This window comes from Hypanus sabinus, chromosome 12 (genome assembly GCF_030144855.1).
Source record: "Hypanus sabinus isolate sHypSab1 chromosome 12, sHypSab1.hap1, whole genome shotgun sequence".
NCBI lineage: Eukaryota > Metazoa > Chordata > Chondrichthyes > Myliobatiformes > Dasyatidae > Hypanus > Hypanus sabinus.
Genome location: NC_082717.1, coordinates 4,059,779 through 4,081,229, shown reverse-complemented (window position 1 = coordinate 4,081,229; position 21,451 = coordinate 4,059,779). Strand labels below are relative to the sequence as shown.

Genomic DNA, 21,451 nt, shown 5'->3' with positions numbered 1-21,451 from the left:
CAAAACTAGGAAAGAGAGAATTTATTGAAGAAAAAATTCAAAAGATCCAATTTAAACGTACAAGCATAGAACTACAGAATACTACAGCAGACAAACAGGCTGTTCTGCCCAACTAGTCCACCCCAACCTGATCTTCTACCTAGTCCCACTTACCTGCACCTGGACCATATCCCTCCATAACCCTGTCATCCACGGACATATTCAAATTTTACGGATGGTACAATTGCACCCACAGCCACCACTTCCACTGACAGCTCGTTCTACACAGTCACCACCCTCCGGGTGAAGAACGTCCCCCTCATGATCCCTTTAAATATTTCACCTTTCAATCTGAACCTACGACCTCTAGTTCCTGTTTCACCCAAACTGAGGTGAAAAGGCCTGTATGCATTCACCCTCCTATAGCCCTCATAGATTTTATATACCTCCATACAATCTGCCCTCATTCTATGTGAAAAACTGTTCCATCTTTCCTATACTTCAGGTCCTCAAGTCACAGCGATATCCTTGTAAATTTTCCCTGTGGCCTTTCAGTCTTGTTGCTATCTTTCCTATCGGAAGCTTACCAGATTAGGTTGGCACTGCGCCCAATACTCCACATTCAGCCTCAATGATGTCGTAGATAATTTCAACATAACATCCCATCTATAGAACCTTACACTCTGATTTAGAGGCCAATGTGCCAAAAGCACTTCACAACCCTCTCCATCTATGACGCTACTTTCAAGGAATTATGCACCTTTTCTCCAGATTCCTCTGTTCCACCACACCCCTCTGTGCTCTACTGTTCACTGTGTAAGCCCTACCCTGGTCTGTCCTCTCAAAGCACAACATCATGTACTTAGAAACATAGAAACTGAAAATAGTTGCAGGAGTAGGCCATTCAGCCCTTTGAGCCTGCACCGCCATTCAGTATGATCATGGCTGATCATCCAACTCAGAACTTGTCTGCATTAAATTCATCTGCCATTTTTCAGCCCATCTTTCCAGCTGGTCCACATCCCATTGCAAATTTGATAGCCTTCTTTGTTGTCTAATACACCTCCCAGTCTTTGTGCAATTCAATTTGTCACGTTATCATCCAAGTCACCGACATAAATGATATACAACAATAGATGACCTTATCCCTGTGGTGCATCACCAGTCACAAGCCTCCAGTCAGAGAGACAAACATCTACTACCACTCTCGGCCTCTTCCACAAAGCCAACGTTGAGTGCCAAGACACTGAAACATCTGGACCAGCCTTCCATGCAGGACTTCGTCAAACACCTTGCTGAAGTACATGTGAGCAAGTCCACCACCTTTCCTTCATATTATTTCCTAGCTAATTTGCAGAGTATTTATTGAACAGCAACATTTCTCTGTCTTTCCATTCTCTATTCTCTATGTTCTACAGATTCAGGAACAGTTCCTGCTGACTGGAAGGTGGCTAATGTTGTCCTACCTTTCAAGAAAGGAGGGAGAGAGAAAACAGGGAATTATAGACCGGTTAGCCTGGCATCAGTGGTGGGGAAGATGCTGGAGTCAATTATAAAAAATGAAATTACGACACATTTGGATAGCAGCAGAAGGATCAGTCCGAGTCAGCATGGATTTATGAAGGGAAAATCATGCTTGACTAATCTTCTGGAGTTTTTTGAGGATGTAACCATGAAAATGGACAAGGGAGAGCCAGTGGATGTAGTGTACCTGGACTTCCAGAAAGCTTTTGATAAAGTCCCACATAGGAGATTAGTGGGCAAAATTAGGGCACATGGTATTGGGGGCAGAGTACTGACGTGGATTGAAAATTAGCTGGCTGACAGGAAACAAAGAGTAACATTAGCAAATTTGCCGATAACACAAAGCTGGGTGGCAGTGTGAAATGTTCAATGCTGACTGGAAACTCTTGCAATGCTGATGGTGCCAAACTGTATCTGTCTGTGCCGTCCCTTCAGCTCCATCAGCTGTGTGAAAAGGGGGATTTTGCTGCATGGCAACAGCTTTCTCTCCATACTGCACTGCCCTGACATGTGTAACTAGACAACTACGACACAGGATCCATGGTCGTCCCTGATGACAAGTCCTCTCTGTCTCGTTTTCAAACTGGTTTAAAATGCTGTTCGTGATGGTTTGAATAAACCGTCAGTAATGGGGGAGTATGAGTAACAGGTCTGAGAGAGGCTTGTTGACAGGTGTAATGAGACCTGCCTTGTTCTGCCGAGAACAAATAGTGTTACTTTTACAAACCCATTTACACCCAAGGAGTCTCCTTTCAATGGGAAGAGGTGGATAAGGATGAATGTAAACACAGAAACATAGAAAACCTAAAACACAAGACAGTCCCTTTGGCCCACAAAGTTGTGCCGAACATGTCCCAACCTTACAAATTACTAGGCTTACCAATAGCCCTCTAATTTTCTAAGCTCCATGTACCTATCAAAAAGTCTCGTAAAAGACCCTATCGTATCCGCCTCCACCACCATTGCTGGCAGCCCATTCCACACACTCGTCATTCTCCGCATAAAAAAACTTACCCCTGACATCTCCTCTGTACCTACTCCCCAGCACCTTAAACCTATGCCCTCTTGTGGCAACCATTTCAGCCCTGGGAAAAAGCCTCTGACTATCCACACAATCAATGCCTCTCATCTTCTTATACACCTTTATCAGGTCACCTCTCATCCTCTGTCGCTCACTCAACCTGTTTGCATAAGGCATGCTCCCCAATCCAGGCAACATCCTTGTAAATCTCCTCTGCATCCTTTCTGTGGTTTCCACATCCTTCCTGTAGTGAGGCAACCAGAATTGAGCACAGTACTCCAAGTGAGGTCTGACCATGGTCCTATACAGCTGTAACATTACCTCTCATTGCTTAAACTCAATCCAATAGTTGATGAAGGCCAATGCATCGTATGCCTTCTTAATCACAGAGTCAACCTGCGCAGCTGCTTTGAGTGTCTTATGGACTCAGACCCCAAGATCTCTCTGATCCTCCACACTGCTAAGAGTCTTACCATTAATACCATATTCTGCCATCATACTTGATCTACCAAAATGAACCACTTCACACTTATCTGGGTTGAACTCCATATTCCACTTCTCAACCAAGTTTTCCATCCTATCAATGTTCCGCTGTAACTACTGATGGCCCTCAACACCTCCAACCTTTGTGTCATCAACAAACTTACTAACCCATCCCTCCAATTCCTCATCCAGGTCATTTATAAAAATCACAAAGAGTAAGGGTCCCAGAACAGATCCCTGAGGCACTCCACTGGTGACTGACCTCCATGCAGAATATGACCTGTCTGCAACCACTCTTTGCCTTCTGTGGGCAAGCTAGTTCTGGATCCACAAAGCAATGTCCCCTTGGATCCCATGCCTCCTTACTTTCTCAATAAGCCTTGTATGGGGTACCTTATCAAATGCCTTGCAGAAAGCTATATACACTACATCTACTGCTCTTCCTTCATCAAACTGTTTAGTCACATCCTCAAAAAATTCAAACAGGCTCGTAAAGTATGACCTGCCCTTGACAAAGCCATGCTGACTATTCCTAATCATATTATATCTCTCCAAATGTTCATGAATCCTGCCTCTCAGGATCTTCTCCATCAATTTACCAATCACTGAAGTAAGACTCACTGGTCTATAATTTCCTGGGTTATCTCTACTCCCTTTCTTGAATAAGAGAACAACATCTGTAACCCTCCAATCCTCTGGAACCTCTCCCATCCCCATTGATGATGCAAAGATCATCTCCAGCGGCTTAGCAATCTCCTCCCTCGCCTCCCACAGTAGCCTGGGGTACATCTCATCTGGTCCCGGCAACTTATCCAACTTGATTCTTTCCAAAAGCTCCAGCACATCCTCTTTCTTAATATATCTATATGCTCAAGCTTTTCAGTCTGCTGCAAGTCATTACTGCAGTCACCAAGATCCTTTTCCATAGTGAATACTGAAGTAAAGTATTCATTAAGTACCTCTGCTATTTCCTCTGGTTCCATACACACTTTCCAACTGTCACACTTGATAGGTCCTATTCTTTCACGTCTTACCCTTTTGCTCTTCACATACCTGTAGAATGCTTTGGGGTTTTCCTTAATCCTGCCTGCCAAGGCATTCTCATGGCCCCTTCTGGCTCTCCAAATTTCCTTCTTAAGCTCCTTCCTGGTAGCCTTATAATCTTCTAGAACTCTAACATTACTTGGATGAAATCTTTTCCTGTTACTCATTAGTAAATGTGAGCTGATAAATTGGAGCTGCCTAAATCTCTCAACAGTTAGCAAGTATTTTATGGATTTATCGGGAACTGCTGACCCGACTGTCATTGGATCAGCAAATGCCTGTATTTTTATCGACAAACAATCTGCTGGAGGAGCTCCATGAGACCATAAAACATAGGAGCAGAATGAGGCCATTCAGCCCATTGAGTCTACTTCGTCATTCCATCATGGCTGATTATTATCCATCTCAAATCCAATTTCCTGCCTTGCTGTAATCTTTGACATCCTGAATAATCAATAACTTCTCAACATCGACAGCTGTCTGTGGCAATGAATTCAACAGATTCACCACCCACTAGCTAAAGAATTAGCTCTTCAGCTGTTCCAAAAGGACATCCATCTATTCTGAGGATCTGCCCTTTGGCCCGAGACTTCCCTACTATAGGAGACATCCTCCTCGTTCCCACCCCCCCCACTCACCTCCTGATCCACCCTATCTAGGCCTTTCAATAGTCGATAGGTTTCATTAAGGAAGGACAGACTGCAGGTGCTGGTAATCTGCAGTGACAAAACCATTTTCTGGAGGAACACAGTGATCAAGCAGCACGCGTGGGGAAATTGTCTACACTTCAGGTTGAAACCCTGCATCCAGACTCAGTTCTGTTGACGCTGGGGTGCATCCTATGGTGGGGAGACTAAAACCAGCGGACACAGCCTCATAATAAAGAGATCCTTTTAGAACGGCGATGAGGAGGAATTGCTTTAGGCACAGAGAGGTGAATCTGTGGAATTTGTTGCCACAGGCAGCTGTAGAGGCCAAGTATTTTGGTACATTTAAGGCAGAAGTTGATAGATTCTTGGGCATAAAGGAATATTGGGGGAAAGCAGGTGACTGGGGCTCAGAAGGAAAATGGATCAACCATGATGAAATGACAGAGCAGACTCAATGGGCCGAATGGCCGAATTCCACTCTGATATCTTATGGATTGAATACATATGGTCAGATGACAATAAACTTGAACCTCTATGCTGTAACCAGCGACAAAGCTAAATCAGACAACATTCCTGGCAACAAAGCATCCCCCCACAATACCTACACCATGTTCATATCCCTCCATCTACCTTACATCCATGTGCCTATCCAAAACGTTGCATTAGAGCCTCTGAATTTACCTCTACCACCATACAAGGCAGTGCATTGCAGGCATCCATCACTCTGAGTAAAAAACTTACCCCTCACATCCCCCTTGAACCTACCCTCCCCCCACCTTCAATGCATGCCCTCTGGTATTAGTAATGTAAAGATTTTTACTCTTCATGAATGTGAAGGATGTAAGAGATAAAGTCGTTCATATTTCTACCCTGGAAACTAGCTATTGTCTGTACATCCTATTCATGCCTTGTAAATCTCTATCAGATCTCCCCTCAGCCTCCGAAGCTCCATGGACAACAACCCAAGTTTATCCAGTCACGTGCCCTCTAAAGCAGGCAGCATCCTGATGAACATCTTCTGCTTCCTCTCCAAAGCCTCAACATCCTTCTTATCATGGGATGACCAGAACTGTACACAGTTCTCCAGGTGGGGCCTAACCAGAGTTTTAAAAAGTTGCAACATAACCTGCTGCCTTTTGAACGCTAAGCCTCGACTGATAAAAGCAAGCATTCCATAAGCCTTCTTAACCGCCCTATCGACTGTGCAGCTGCATTCAAGAAACTGTGAAATTTGATCCCAAGATTTGTCTGCTCAGCAACACTGTTAGGAGTCTTGCCCGTGATAGCGTACTGTCTCGTTGCATTTGGCCTACCAAGGTGCAGCACCTCACATTCACCTGAGCCCAATCCATTTGCCAATTCTCAGCCCATATTTGCAACTGGTCTATATCATGTTGTATTCTTTGCCATTCTTCTACACTATCCATTACCTCTCCAGTCTTGGTATTATCCACAAATTCACTAACCCACTCATCTATATTTTCACAAACAAGAGAAAATCTGCAGATGCTGGAAATCTGAGCAACACACACAAAATGCTGGAAGAGCTCAGCAAGCCTGACTTCTCATCTCTTTTTCCAGTCCTGCTGAAGGGTCTCGGCACAAAACATTGACTGTTTACTCCTTTCTAAGATGCTGCCTGGGCTGCTGAGTTCCTCTAGCATTCTGCATGTGTTACGTTTTCATCCAGGTTATTTCTATACATCAGAAAGAGCAGAGGTCTCAGCACAGATTCATGTGGAACACCACTGATTACAGACCTCCAGCTCAGATATGTCCCTTCAACCACTACCTATGTCCAACTCTTCTATGCACAAGCCAGTTCTGAATCCAAACAGCTAATTCATCCCATGCAGCTTAATCTTCAGGATAGCCTGCCGTGAGGGATTTTGTCAAATGCCTTACTAAAATCCATGTAGATAACATCCACTGCCCTACCCTCATCAATCTCTCTTGTCACCTGGTCAAAAAACAATAAAGTTGGTAAAGCACGGACTGGCATGCACAAAGCCTTGCAGGCTCTCCCTAGTCAGGCCATGGGTTTCCAAATGAAAAGGAGATTGAGGAGATTTGATTTCTCACCAAAAACACTTGCAAATTTCTACTGATGCACTATGGAGAGCATTCTAACTGGTTGCATCACTGCCTAGTATGGGGGTGGCTACTGCACAGGATCGAAGAAATCTGCATCCAGTTGTAAACTCTAGATCCATCAAGGGCTTGAGCCACCATAGTATTCAGGACATCTTCAAGAAGTGATGCCTCAGAAAGGTGGCATCCATCATCAAGGACCCCCATCACCCAGGACATGCTCTCTTCTCATTGTTACCATCAGGAAGGAGGTACAGAAGCCTGAAGGCACACACTCAATGATTCAACAACAGCTTCTTCCCCTCTGCCATCTGATTTCTGAATGGATATTGAACCCATGAACAATACCTCATCACTTTCTTTTTTAATTTCATATTTTTGCACTACTTATTTTATTTAACTATTTAAAAAAATATATACTTACTGTAATTCACAGTTTTCTTTTTCTCTCTGAAACACTTTTTTACCCAGCATCTCTGGAAACACAACTCGTTAGCCCCTTGCTAACAGCCACTGAAATCAGCGAACCTTTCTGGAACTTGGTACGTCTGAGATCGGTGGGTCCCCCCAAACCAGAAAGTTGGGATGTTTCAATGGCTCGAACTCTGATCTGAGTGAATACTGTGCAAATACTGCCCTATCCATCAGCAATGAATAAGAGATTGTACACTGCATGCAATTATACAAATAGGTGTATCTATGAAGGTTAGCTTAACCAGTTATTAAAGAAGAAAGAGAACAAAGGGAAAAAATAAAAGGGTTCACCAGTAGAATTTTCCATCTTAGACTCCATTGAATCTGTGGTTAAGAAGGCGTATGGTGTATTGGCCTTCATCAATCGTGGAATTGAATTTAGGAGCCGAGAGGTAATGTTGCAGCTATATAGGACACTGATCAGACCCCTCTTGGAGTATTGTGCTAAATACTGGTATTGCCAGTGATGTCCGTGTCTGTGAATAGACGAATGCAAAGTGAGGGACAACCATTGCACGGACTCAGGTGCTGAAAGACAAAAGCACCCAGAGGAACAACAGATACCATCTGAATAAAACCGGACATCGACTGGACTACAGGCATGATTAAAACAATGAGGAGATGTTGGCCCATTATCTAAGAAAAGATCTGCTGTAATTGAAGAGAATCCAGAGGATGTTTACAAGAATGATTCCAGCAATGAAAAGATTAATGTACAAGGAGCATTTGATGGCCCTGGGCCTGTACTTACTGGAATTTAGAAGAATGAAGGATGATCTCATTGAAAACTATCAGCTATTGAAAGACCCAGATATTGTGGATGTGGAGAGGATGTTTCCTATAGTGGGCAATAGACAATAGGTGCAGAAGTAGACCATTCAGCCCTTTGAGCCTGCACCGCCATTCTGAGATCATGGCTGATCATCTACTATCAATACCCGGTTCCTACCTTGTCCCCATATCCCTTGATTCCCCTATCCATAAGATACCTATGCAGCTCCTTCTTGAAAGCATCCAGAGAATTGGCTTCCACTGCCTTCCGAGGCAGTGCATTCCACACCCCCACAACTCTCTGGGAGAAGAAGTTTTTCCTTAACTCTGTCCTAAATTACCTACCCCTTATTCTCAAACCATACCCTCTGGTACTGGACTCTCCCAGCATCTGGAACATATTTCCTGCCTCTATCTTGTCCAATTCCTTAATAATCTTATACGTTGCAATCAGATCCCCTCTCAATCTCCTTAATTCCAGCATGTACAAGCCCAGTCTCTCTAACCTGTCTGCGTAAGACAGTCCAGACATCCCAGGAATTAACCTCGTGAATCTACGCAGAACTTCCTCTACAGCCAGGATGTCCTTCCTTAACCCTGGAGACCAAAACTGTACACAATACTCCAGGTGTGGTCTCACCAGGGCTCTGTACAAATGCAAGAGGATTTCCTTGCTCATGTACTCAATTCCCATTGTAATAAAGGCCAGCATTCCATTTGCCCGCTTCACTGCGCTGCTCTTGCAAGTCTTGGACCAGAGGGCACAGCCTCAGAGTAGGGGGGTGCCCATTTAGAACAGAGATGAGGAGTTTAGACAGAGGGTAGTGAATTTGTGGAATTCATTTTCACTACTATGGAGGCCGAGTCATTGAATATTTTTAAAGTGAAGGTTGATGGGTTCTTGATTAATCAGGACAGCAAAGGTTTGTGCATATTGCTCTGCTTTTGGAGCATCTGTAGAATTCCTTGTGTCTCTCTCAACAGAATTGTATAGTCACAGCTCAGTCACCGATTATCCTGACTAAACAAACGAAGTCAGTCTGAACTCCCATATAACTAAAGTTCTGCAATCCAGGCCACATCGTGGCGAACCTCTTCTGCCTCCTCTCCAAAGCCTCCACATCCTTCCTGTAATGGGGCAACCAGAACTGAACAGGAAATGTTCCCAAAGCAGAACTTTACCCAGCTGCTGCATGACTCCATGATCTGCACCCTGACAATGAGGCAAACAAGCCTCATGCATTCTTTACTTGCAATCATAAACACAAGAGATTCTGCAGATAATGGAAATCCAGGGCAACACACATAGACAATGCTGGAGGGACTCGGCAGGTCAGGCAGCATCTATGGAGAGTCAATGTTTCAGTCCGAGACCCTTCTTCAGGACTGCATTGCCGCTTTCAATTACCAATGGACTTGTACCGCAAGGTCTCTCTGTACACTAATGCTCCAGTTACTGTATACTGTCACAGATATTTCACCTCCCAAAGTGTACCACCTCACCCTTGTCCATATTGATCACTCTTTCCCACTCTTCAGCCCAAATCTGCAACAGATCTATAATCCCTTGGTATCCATCTGGTCATTTGCTTTGGTATGCTCTGGTGTCTGGACCATGATGGCTCGATTCGGCTTGTACCTGCCCTTTCCGATTCGACCCGGTGCTTAAAAAACAAGGGTTCAGTTGCCATCCTTCATCCCCTCTCCTTGACTGATGAATTGACCATAAGACATTGAAGCAGAATTAGGCCATTCAACCCATCAAGTCTGCTCATAGCCTATCCACTTGCTGATCTGGCCTTGACTATCCAAGTGATGGCGTGCCTTACTCTCCTCTCCTATCAGAGTCCTTCTTCCTCAGCTCTCTACCTCTTCCTCCCATCACCTCCCCAGTTCTCACATCACCCTAACTTCCCTCTCACCTGGTCTCACGTATCACCTGCAGTTTGTCTTCCTTCCCCTTCCACCTTCCTAATCTGGCTTTCTCCTTTTTTCCCAGTCTTGCTGAAGGGTCCCGTCCTGAACCGTTGACTGTTTATTCCTCTCTGTAGATGTTCCCTGACCTGCTGAGTTCCTCCAGCATTGTGTGTTGACCCTCAGAATTCTCTCCAGTAACTTCCCTATTACAGAATTCAGGCTCACCGGCCTTTAGTTCCCTGGCCTACCTCACCAGCTTTCTTGATCAATGAAACAACACCAGCCACCCTCCAATCTTCTTGACTCCCCCACGATAGGAGACATCATTTCCATGTCCACCCTCTTTAAGCCTTTCAGTGTTTGATAGGTTAGAATGAGAGTCCCCTTCATTCTTCTAAATCCCCGTGAGCACAGGCCCAGAGCCACAAACGTTAACCCTTTCATTCCTGGGATCATTCTCATGAATCTCCTCTCCAGTGCCAGCACATCCTTTTGTAAATAAGGGCCCAAAACTGCTCAGCATATTCCAAGCAACACACGCAAAATGCTGGAGGAACTCAACAGGCCAGGCAGCATCTGCGGAGAAATGTAGAGTCGACGTTTTGGGCTGAAACCATATTCCAACAGCAGTCTGGCCAATGCCCTGTACAACCTCAACACTGCATCCTTTGAGCAAGTATGTGTGCAGTTCTGCTCACCTACCTTCAGTTTGAAAGAGTGCAGACAAAATTTACACAGATGTTGCAAAGACGAATATCAGAGTTGTAGTGTACATGTATACAGTACTTTGAAAATAAAGGGAAACTTTGAACCAGGACTTGAAGACCTGAGGAATAGGGAAAGGTGGAATAGGTTAGGATGTTATTCCCTGGAACATAGATTTGACAGAGGTGTACAAAATTATTAGACAGAGTAAATGTAAACATGTTTATTCCACTGAGGTGAGGTGAGACTAGAAATAGAGGTCATGGGTTAAGGGTGAAAGGTGAAATATTTAAAGGGGAACTGAAGAGAAACTGCTACTGAGAATATGGAATGGTTCCCAGTGAAAGTGATGGATTACATTCAGTTGCAACATTTAAGAGAAGTTTGGATAGCTAGGCAGAAAATCAGGCTTGCACAGACTAGAAGGGCTGAAGGGCCAGTTTCTGTGCTGTAGTGCTCCATGACTCCAAGTCATGTTGCAGATATATGAAATTTGACTCAGATCCACTTCGGGTATTGCATACAGTTCCTGTTGTAGTGAGAATGTGGAGACTGTGGAAAGACTGAGACCAGGTTCACTGGGATGCTGCCTGGATTAGAGGGAATGAAATACAAGGAAAGCTCGGTCAATCTCGGGGTGTCCTCCCTTGCGGTAGAAATCTCAAACACCAGACATGGTTTTAAGTTTAGAGCAGGGGACAGATTAAAGGTGATGTGAAGGACGTGTTCATACGTACATATGCAGTGAGCAAAACAGTTCTGAATTGTCTTACTGATTATTTTACGTTAACTATCAGTGACAAAATCACCGCTTTTTGAACAAAAGCACGTGCTTTGATGCTATTTAAAAACAAAGCAGTGTTGTGAAACCGTCTTACAAGTGCACACTACTGACTCTCGTTAGAAACTGTTCAGCAACAACCTCCTGTCCCAATTAAATGACTTAGTGTCCCAAATAAACAAAGTGAATCCTGTCTACTTTCTCCACTTGTTTTTGTTATTTATCCGATGTCCCAAATAAGCGGCTCCCTGATTAACCGACAGCCCAGTGAACCAGAATCTGCCTTATCTGCCTGGAATAGGTTACTGGGTAGTAGTGGAGCTGGGAGTTTGTTTGACTTTAAAAGGATTTTAGATAAACACGTGAATACAAAGGGAATGCAGGGGTATGAATGATACATCGGAGGAGGATATTTAACATAAATGAGCATCAAGTTCAGCACAACATCAAGACCAGATGTCCTGTCCAGTTCTGTACTGTTCCATGTTCAATTCGAAGTGGGTGGTGATTACTTGAAGCACTGGTCTCGCCTGAACTCTGTAAACTCGGAAACAGCTGGAACATTATATTAATATCAGAAGCAATAAAGTGTTTGTACTTTCACAAGAGGTCATGTAACAAAAGATGACTGCTTCAAGCTGGGGTTGAACTGACGATATTCTCCCTTACAGGTGCAGATGTTCCTGTCCTTATCCAGTCCCCGAGCATACAGCGTGTCACTGAGGGTCACACGGCGTGGTTATGGTGTACCATGATCAACGCCAGGCCGGAAAAGACTGACCTCCACTGGTATCGGAAACTACCTGGGCAGGACAAGCTGGTTCTAACACACAGGTCAGGAGGCAGCCCAGAGTGGGGACGGGGTTTCACTGAGAGGTTCCAGTCCTACAGAGACACGTCCAACAGCACCTTCACCCTGACAGTCACAGACGTGGTGCACAGTGACTCTGCTGTCTATTACTGCAGAATCTGGGGATACATCAATGGGAAAGGCACTCAGCTCATCGTAACCAGTGAGTACAAGTTCTATTTATTCAGCAGTGTGTCCCTGCATTGGGAGTTATTCCACCATTCTCTGCCTATTTAAATAATAGTCTGCCTGTTATTTCTTCCACCAAAGTGCATGACCATACACTTTCCATCATTGTATTTCATTTGCCACTTCTTTACCCATTCCCCTAAACTATCTAAGTCTCTTTGCAGGCTCTCTGTTTCTTCAACAGTACTAACTCCTCCAGCTATCTTTGTATCATCGGCAAATTTCGCCACAAATCCATTAATAGCGTAGTCCAAATTATTGACATACGTCATAAAAAGCAGCGGTCCCAACACCGACCCCTTGGAACTCCACTGGTAACTGGCAGCCAGCCAGAATAGGATCCCTTTATTCCCACTCTCTGTTTTCTTCCAATCAGCCAATGTTCCACCCACGCTAGCAACTTCCCTGTAATTCCCTGGGTTCTTATCTTGCTCAGCAGCCTCATGTGTGATACCTTGTTCAAGGCCTCTGAAAATCCAAATACACCACGTCTACTACTTCTCCTTTGTCTTCCCTGCTTGTAATTTCCTCAAAAAATTGCAGCAGGTTTGTCAGGCAGCATTTTCCTTTCAGGAAACCATGCTGGCTTTGGCCTATCTTGTCATGTGCCTGCGGGTATTCCATAATTTTGTCCCTAACAATTGATTCCACCAACTTCCCAACCACTGATGTCAGGTGAACAGGCCTATAGTTTCCTTTCTGCTGCCTCCCTCCCTTCTTAAATAGCGGAGTAACATTTGCAATTTTCCAGTCTATTGATTCTTGAAAGATCATCATTAATGCCTCCGCAATCTCTCCAGCTACTTCCTTTAGAACCCGAGGGTGCATTCAATCAGTTCCAGGAGATTTATCCACCCTCAGACCATTAAGCTTCCTGAGCACCTCCTCAGTCTTAATTTTCACTGCACAAACTTCACTTCCCTGACACTCTTGAATGTCTGGCAGATGTCTTCCACTGTGAAGACTAATGAAAAATACACATTCAGTTCCTCTGCCATCTCTGCATCCCTCATTACAATATCTCCAGCGTAATTTTCTATTGGTCCTACATATTCCCTCGACTCTCTTTTACCCTTTATATAATTAAAAAAAGCTTTTAGTATCTTTTTTGATTATTAGTCACCAACTTATTTAAAAGCTCCCCTATCCTCTATCTTCCCACTAGTTCTGGATTCCTTGCATGCCCCCTCTTTTGCTTTTACTTTGGCTCTGACTTCACTTGTCAGCCACGGTTTGTCCTGCTTTCCTTCAAAAAGTTCTTCTCATTTGGAATATAAAAATTATTATTTTTCTCAGCTCAAACTGGTAAAACCTGAGGTACAGGCATAGTCTTGCTTGGTAATTTCTCAATTGCAAGGAACTATCGGACTATTCTAGTGCTGTTTAATAGAACATTGAAATTTACAGCTCAGTACAAGCCCTTCGGCCCACTATATTGTGCCAACCATGTATACTACTCCAGAGATTGCTTAAAATTTCCCTGGTGCATTGCCCTCTATTTTCCTAAGCTCCATGTACATATCAAAAAGGCCCTTAACATACCCTATAGTATCCAAACACTCACCACTATCCGTGTGAAAAACTTACCCCTGACGTCCCCTCGGTACCTATTTCTAAGCACCTTTAAACTGTGCCCCTTTGTGTTAGCCATTTCAGCCCTGGGATAAAGCCTCTGACTATCCACATGATCAGTGTCCTTCATTATTTTATACACCTCAATCAGGTCACCTCCATCACTCCAAGGAGAAAAGGCTAGGTTCACTCAGCCTACTCTCATAAGGTACACCCTCCAATCCTTGTAAATCTCCTCTGCACTCTCTTTATAGTATCCACATCCTTCCTGTAGTGAGGTGACCAGAACTGAACACAATACTCCAAGTGGGGTCTGACCAGGGTCTTATATAGCTGTAACATTACCTCACAGCTCTTGAACTCAATCCCATGGTTGATGAATGCTAACACACCATATCTCTTCTTAACAATAATGTAATCTGCAAAGCAGCATTGAGTATTCTATGGACATGGGCCACAAGATCTCTCAGATCTTCCACACTTACCATTTATATTATATTCTGTCTTCAAATTGGACTTACTGAAATGAATAACTTCACACTAATCTGGGTCAAAGTCCATCTGCCACACCTCAGCCCAATTCTGCGTCCTATTGCTGCCCCCCTGACAACTCTCCAAATATCCACAACACCCCCAACTTCTGTGTCATCAGCAAACTTACTAACCTACCCTTCCATTTCTTCATCCAGGTCATTTATAAATATCACTAAGAGGAGGAATCCCAGCACAGGTCCCTACGGACACCTCTGGTGACTGACCTCTATGTAGAATACAAACCATCTACAACCAGCATTTGTGTTCTGTGGGCAAGCCAAATCTGGATGCACAAAGCAAGGTCTTCTTCGATCCTTACTTTCTGAAGGAGCCTTGAACGTGGAACCTTATCAAATGCCTTACTGAAATCCATATATGCTACATCCACTTCATCACTTTCTCCACCTTCATCAATGTGGTTTAGAAAATAGAACATAGAATAGTACAGCACATTACAGGCCCTTTGGCCCACAAAGTTGTGCTGACCCTCAAACCCTGCCTCCCATATAACCCCCCACCTTAAATGCCTCCATATACCTGTCTAGTAGTATCTTAAACTTCACTAGAGTACCTTCCTCCACCACTGACTCAGGCATGCATTCCACGCACCAACCACTCTCTGATTGAAAAACCTTCCTCTAATATCCCCCTTGAACTTCCCTCCCCTTACCTTAAAGCCATGTCCTCATGTACTGAGCAGTGGTGCCCTGGGGAAGAGGCGCTGGCTGTCCACTCTGTCTATTCCTCTTAATATCTTGTACACCTCTATCGTGTCTCCTCTCATCCTCCTTCTCTCCAAAGAGTAAAGCCCTAGCTCCCTTAATCCCTGATCATAATCCATACTGTCTAAACCAGGCAGCATCCTGGTAAATCTCCTCTGTACCTTTCCAATGCTTCCACATTCTTCCTATACTGAGATGACCAGAAATGGACACAGTACTCCAAGTGTGGCCTAACTAGAGTTCTATAGAGCTGCATCATTACATCGCGTCTCTTAAACTCTATCCCTCGACTTATGAAATCTAACACCCCATAAGCTTTTTTAACTACCCTATCTGCCTGTGAGGCAACTTTCAGGGATCTGTGGACATGTACCCCCAGATCCCTCTGCTCCTCCACACTACCAAGTATCCTGCCATTTACTTTGTACTCTGCCTTGGAGTTTGTCCTTCCAAGTGTACCACCTCACACTTCTCCAGGTTGAACTCCATCTGCCACTTCTCAGCCCACTTCTGCATCCTATCAATGTCTCTCTGCAATCTTTGACAATCCTCTACACTATCCACAACACCACCAACCATTGTTTCGTCTGCAAACTAACCAACCCACCCTTCTACCCCCACATCCAGGTCGTTAATAAAAATCACTAAAAGTAGAGGTCCCAGAACAGATCCTTGTGGGACACCACTAGTCACAACCCTCCAATCTGAATGTACTCCCTCCACCATGACTCTCTGCCTTCTGCAGGCAAGCCAATTCTGAATCCACCTGGCCAAACTTCCCTGGATCCCATGCCTTCTGACTTTCTGAATAAGCCTACCATGTGGAACCTTGTTAAATGCCTTACTAAAATCCATGTAGATCACATCCACTGCACTACCCTCATCTATATGCCTGGTCACCTCCTCAAAGAACTCTATCAGGCTTGTTAGGCACGAGCAGCCCTTCACAAAGCCATGCTGACTGTCCCTGATCAGACCATGATTCTCTAAATGCCCATAGATCCTATCTCTATCAATCTTTTACAACAACTTTCTCACCACAGATGTAAGGCTCACTGGTCTATAATTACCTGGACTATCCGTACTACCTTTTTTGAGCAAGGGGACAACATTTGCCTCCCTCCAATCCTCCGGTACCATTCCCGCAGACAACGAGGACATAAAGTTCCTAGCCAGAGGTTCAGCAATCTCTTCCCTTGCCTCGTGGAGCAGCCTGGGGAATATTTCATCTGGCCTTGAGGACTTATCCGTCCTAATGTATTTTAACAACTCCAACACCTCCTCTCCCTTAACATCAACATGCTCCAGAACATCAACCTCACTCATATTGTCCTCACCATCATCAAGTTCCCTCTCAGTGGTGAATACTGAAGAGAAGTATTCATTGAGGACCTCACTCACTTCCACAGCCTCCAGGCACAGCTCCCCACTTTTATCTCTAATCGGTCTGACCTTCACTCCTGTCATCCTTTTGTTCTTCACATAATTGAAGAATGTCTTGTGGTTTTCCTTTGCCCTACTCACCAAGGCCTTCTCATGCCCCCTTCTTGCTCTTCTCAGCCCCTTCTTAAGCTCCTTTCTTGCTACCCTATATTCCTCAATAGACCCATCTGATCCTTGTTTCCTAAACCTCGTGTATGCTGCCTTCCTCCACCTGACTAGATTTTCCACTTCACTTGTCACCCATAGTTCCTTCATCCTACCATTCTTTATCTTCCTCACCAGGACAAATTTATCCCTAACATCCTGCAAGAGATCCTTAAACATTGACCACATGTCCATAGTGCATTTCCCTGCAAAAACATCATCCCAATTCACACCCGCAAGTTCTAGCCTTATAGCCTCATAATTTGCCCTTCTCCAATTAAAAATTTTCCTATCCTCTCTGATTCTATCCTTTTCCATGATAATGCTAAAGGTCAGGGAGCGGTGATCACTGTCCCCCAGATGCTCACCCACTGACAGATCTGTGACCTGACCTGGTTCGTTACCTAATACTAGATCTAGTATGGCATTCCCTCTAGTCAGCCTGTCAACATACTGTGACAGGAATCCATCCTGGACACACTTAACAAACTCTGCCCCATTTAAACCCTTGGAACTAATCAAGTGCCAATCAATATCAGGGAAGTTAAAGTTACCCATGATAACAACCTTGTTATTTTTGCACCTTTCCAAAATCTGCCTCCCAATCTGCTCCTCAAATTCTTTAGATTCCTCAAAGAATTTAATCAGACTCGTAAGGCACGACCTGCCCCTGACCAAGCCATGCTGACTATCCCTAATCAGATTATGTTTCTCCAAATGCTCATAAAACCTGCCTCTCAGGATCTTCTCCAATAACTTGCCCACCACTGAATTCAGAATCACTGGTCTATAATTTCCTGGGTTATCTCTACTCTCTTTCTTGAACAAGGGAACAACATTTGCAACCCTCCAATCCTCCGGTACTTCTCCCATCCCTATTGATGATACAAAGATCATCACAAGAGGCTCAGCAGTCTCTACCCTCACCTCCCACAGTAGCCTGGGGTAGATCTCATCCAGTCCCAGTGAATAATCTAACAATGCTTTTCCAAAGTTCAAGCACATTCTCTTCCTTAATGTCTACACACTCAAGCATTTCAGTCCGCTGTAAGTCATCTCCACAATTGCCAAGGCCTTTTTCCCTGGTGAATACTGAAGCAAAGTATTCATTAAGTACCTCCGCTACCTCCTCCGACTCCATGTACACGTTTCCACTCTCACTCCTGATTGGTCCAATTCTCACAGGGCTCGTCCTCTTACTCTTCACATACTTGTAGAATGCCTTAGTGTTTTCCTTAATCCTGCTCACCAAGGCCTTCTCAAAGTCCCTTCTGGCTCTCCTAGTTCCATTCTTAAGTTCCTTCCTAGCAACATTGTAATTTTCAAGAGTTCTAACCATACCTTGTTTCATGAACCTTTCATAAGTTTTTCTTTTCTTCTTAACTGGAATTTCTACATACTTTGTACACCATGGTTCTTTAACTCTACCATCCTATCACTGCTTCAATGGAACATACCTATGCAGAATTCCATGCAAATGTTTCCTGAAGATTTGCCACATTTCTGCTGTGCCTTTCCCTGAGAACATCTGCTCCCAATTTATGCTCCCAAGTTCCGGCCTAATAACATCATATTTTCCTGTACCCCAATTAAATATTTTCCCAATTCATTTGCTCCTGCCCCTCTCTGGCACTTTGGTGAAGGAGATAGAGTTGTGGTCACAACCTCCAAAATGCTCTCCCACCAAGAGATCTGACAGCTCACCAGGTTAATTTCCCAATACCAGATCAAGTACAGCCTCTCCTCATGTAGGCTTATCTACATATTGCATCAGGAAAACCTTTCTAAACACATCTAACAAACACCACCTCATCTTAACCCATTAAGCTAAGGAGATGCCAACCAATATTAGGAAAGTTAAAATCTCCCATCTGCCTCCCTATCTGTTCCTCCATATACCTGTTACAATCGGGGTCTATAAAAACACCCAGTACAGTTATTGCCCCTTTCCTGTTTCTGACTCCGTAGACCATCCCTCCATGACTTCCTCCTTTTCTGTTGTCATGGCACTCTCCCTAATGAGCAATGCCATGCCCCCACATCTTTTGCCTCCATCTCTGTTCTTTTTGAAACATCTAAAGTCTGGCACACTCAGCAGCCAATCCTGCTCCTGAGACATCCAAGTCTCTGTAATGGCCACAATGTCACAGATCCACGCATTGATCCACACTCTGTTCATCCACCTTGTTTACGGTACTCCTTGCATTAAACAGACACATCTCAAACCATCAGTCTGAGTGCATCTTTGCTCTAATGTCTGCCTATCCTTCTTGTAGTGTGTGAAAGAAGAGAAGTGGGTGCAGTTACTATTACAAGTGAGAAGGTGCTCAAAAACCTGAAAGACCTAAAAGTACAGAAGTCACCTGAACCAGCTGAACTGCACCCTAGGGTTCTGAAAGAGTTAGCATTAGAGATTGTGGTGGCATTAGAAATTATCTTTCAAAAATCATTGGTGCCAGAGGACTGGAAAATTGCAAATGTCACTCCACTCTTTAAGAAAGGAGGAAGATAACAGAAAGGAAATTATAGATCAGTTAGCCTGACCTCAGTGGTTGGGAAGATGTTAGAGTCAATAGTTAAGGATGAGGTGATGGAGTACTTGGTGACTCAGGACATGATAGTACAAAGTCAGTATGGTTTCCTTTGGGGAGAATCCTGTCTGATGAACCTGTTGGAATTCTTTGAGGAGATGACAAGGAGGATAGATAAAGGGGATGCAGTGGATGTTGCATATTTAGACTTTCAGAAGGTCTTTGTCAAGGTGCCACACATGAGGCTGCTTACCAAGTTAAGAGCTCATGGTATCACTGGAAACTTACTAACATGTTAAGAACATTGGCTGATTGGTAGGAGGAAGCGAGTGGGAATAAAAGGATTGTTTTCTGGTTGGCTGCCAGTAACTACTGGTGTTCCGCAGGGGTCGGTGTTGGGACCATTTCTTTTTGTGCAGAATATAAATGATATAGATGATGGAATAGATGGCTTTGTTGCCAAGTTTGCAGATGATATGAAGATTGGTGGGGGGCAGGTAGTGTTGAGGAAAGAGGTAGGATGCAGAAGAACTTAGACAGATTTGGAAAATGGGCAAAAAAAATGGCAAATGAACTACAATGTTGGAATATTCATGGTCGTGCATTTCGGTAAGAGAAAAAAATGTGTGGACTATTTTCTAAATGGTGAGAAAATCCAGGAATCTGAGAGGCAGAGGGAATTGGGAGAACTTGTGCAGAACACGCTGAAGGTTAACTTGCAGGTTGAGTCAGTGGTGAGAAAAGAAAATGTCATGTTAGCATTCATTTCAAGAGATCTAGATTACAAGAGCAGGGATGTGATGCTGAGGTTTTACAAGGCAGTGGTGAGGCCTCACCTTGAGTATTGTGAACAGTTTTGGGCCCCTCATCTCAGAAAAGATGTGCTGGCATTGGAGAGGATGATTCCAGGAATGAAAGGGTTATCATACCAGAATCATTTGATGGCTCTGGGTCTGTATTCACTGGAATTCAGAGGGATGAGGGAGGATCTCATTGAAACATTTTGAATGTTTGAAGGTCTAGACACAGTAGATGTGTAATGGATGCTTCCCATGGTGGGAGTCTAGGACAAGAGGGCACAGCCTCAGGAAGAAGGGGCACCCTTTCGAAACAGAGATGCGAAGAAATTTCTTACACCAAACGGTGGCGAATTTGTGGAATTTGTTGCCACATGCAACTGTGGAGGCCTGGTCATTGGGTGTATTTAAGGAAGAGATTGATAGGTTCTTGATTAGACATGGTATCAAAGGTTACAAGGAGAAGGCCAGGTACTGGGGTTGAGGAGGAGACAAAAAAAGAGATCAGTCATGATTGAATGGTGGAACAGACTCGATGGGCCAGATGGCCTAATTCTGCTCCCATGTCTGCTGGTCTTATGGTCTCAGAAATTCCCTACGAGCTACCTCTACTTGTGCTCCAACCTCTCCATCCTCTGCCTCTTCACTTTGGTTCGCATCCCGCTGCAAATCTCGTTTAAACCCTCCCCAATAGCAAACCTCCCCGCCAGGATATTGGTTCCCCTCGGATTCAAGTGTAACCCATCCTTTTTGTACAGGTCACACCTGCCCCAGAAGAGGTCCCAATGATCCAGAAATCTGAATCCCCTACTCCTATCCTTCAGCCACACATTTATCCTCCACCTCATTCTATTCCTATACTCACTGTCACGTCTGCCTATGCAGCAATCCCAAGATGACTACTTTTGAAGTCCTGCTTCTCAGCTTCCTTCCTAATTCCCTGTATTCTGCTTTCAGACCTCCACTCTTTTTCTACCAATGTTGTTGGTATCAATATGTACCATAGCCTCTGGCTGTTCACCCTCCCATTTCAGAATATTGTAGACGTGCTCAGAAACATCACAAACCCCGGCATCTGGGAGGCAAACTACCATCCTTGTTATTTTTTTTGCATCCACAGAATCGCCTATCTGTCCCCCTAACTACAGAGTCCCCTATTAGCACTGCCCTCCTCTTCCATTCCCTACCCTTCTGAGCCACAGGGCCAGAATCTGTGCCAGAGGCACGGC

At 44.2% G+C, this 21,451-nt stretch overlaps 1 protein-coding gene across 1 annotated transcript in view; it reads left to right on the top strand.

Annotated features, from left to right (window-relative positions):
- Window positions 1-21,451, top strand: part of LOC132402433 (uncharacterized) — a 62,311-nt gene that overhangs the window by 11,560 nt on the left and 29,300 nt on the right. Inside the window, exon 2 of the mRNA XM_059985287.1 lies at window positions 12,112-12,453. Within this exon, the coding sequence (XP_059841270.1) occupies window positions 12,112-12,453 (342 nt within the window). The remainder of the gene's footprint in view (window positions 1-12,111; window positions 12,454-21,451) is intronic.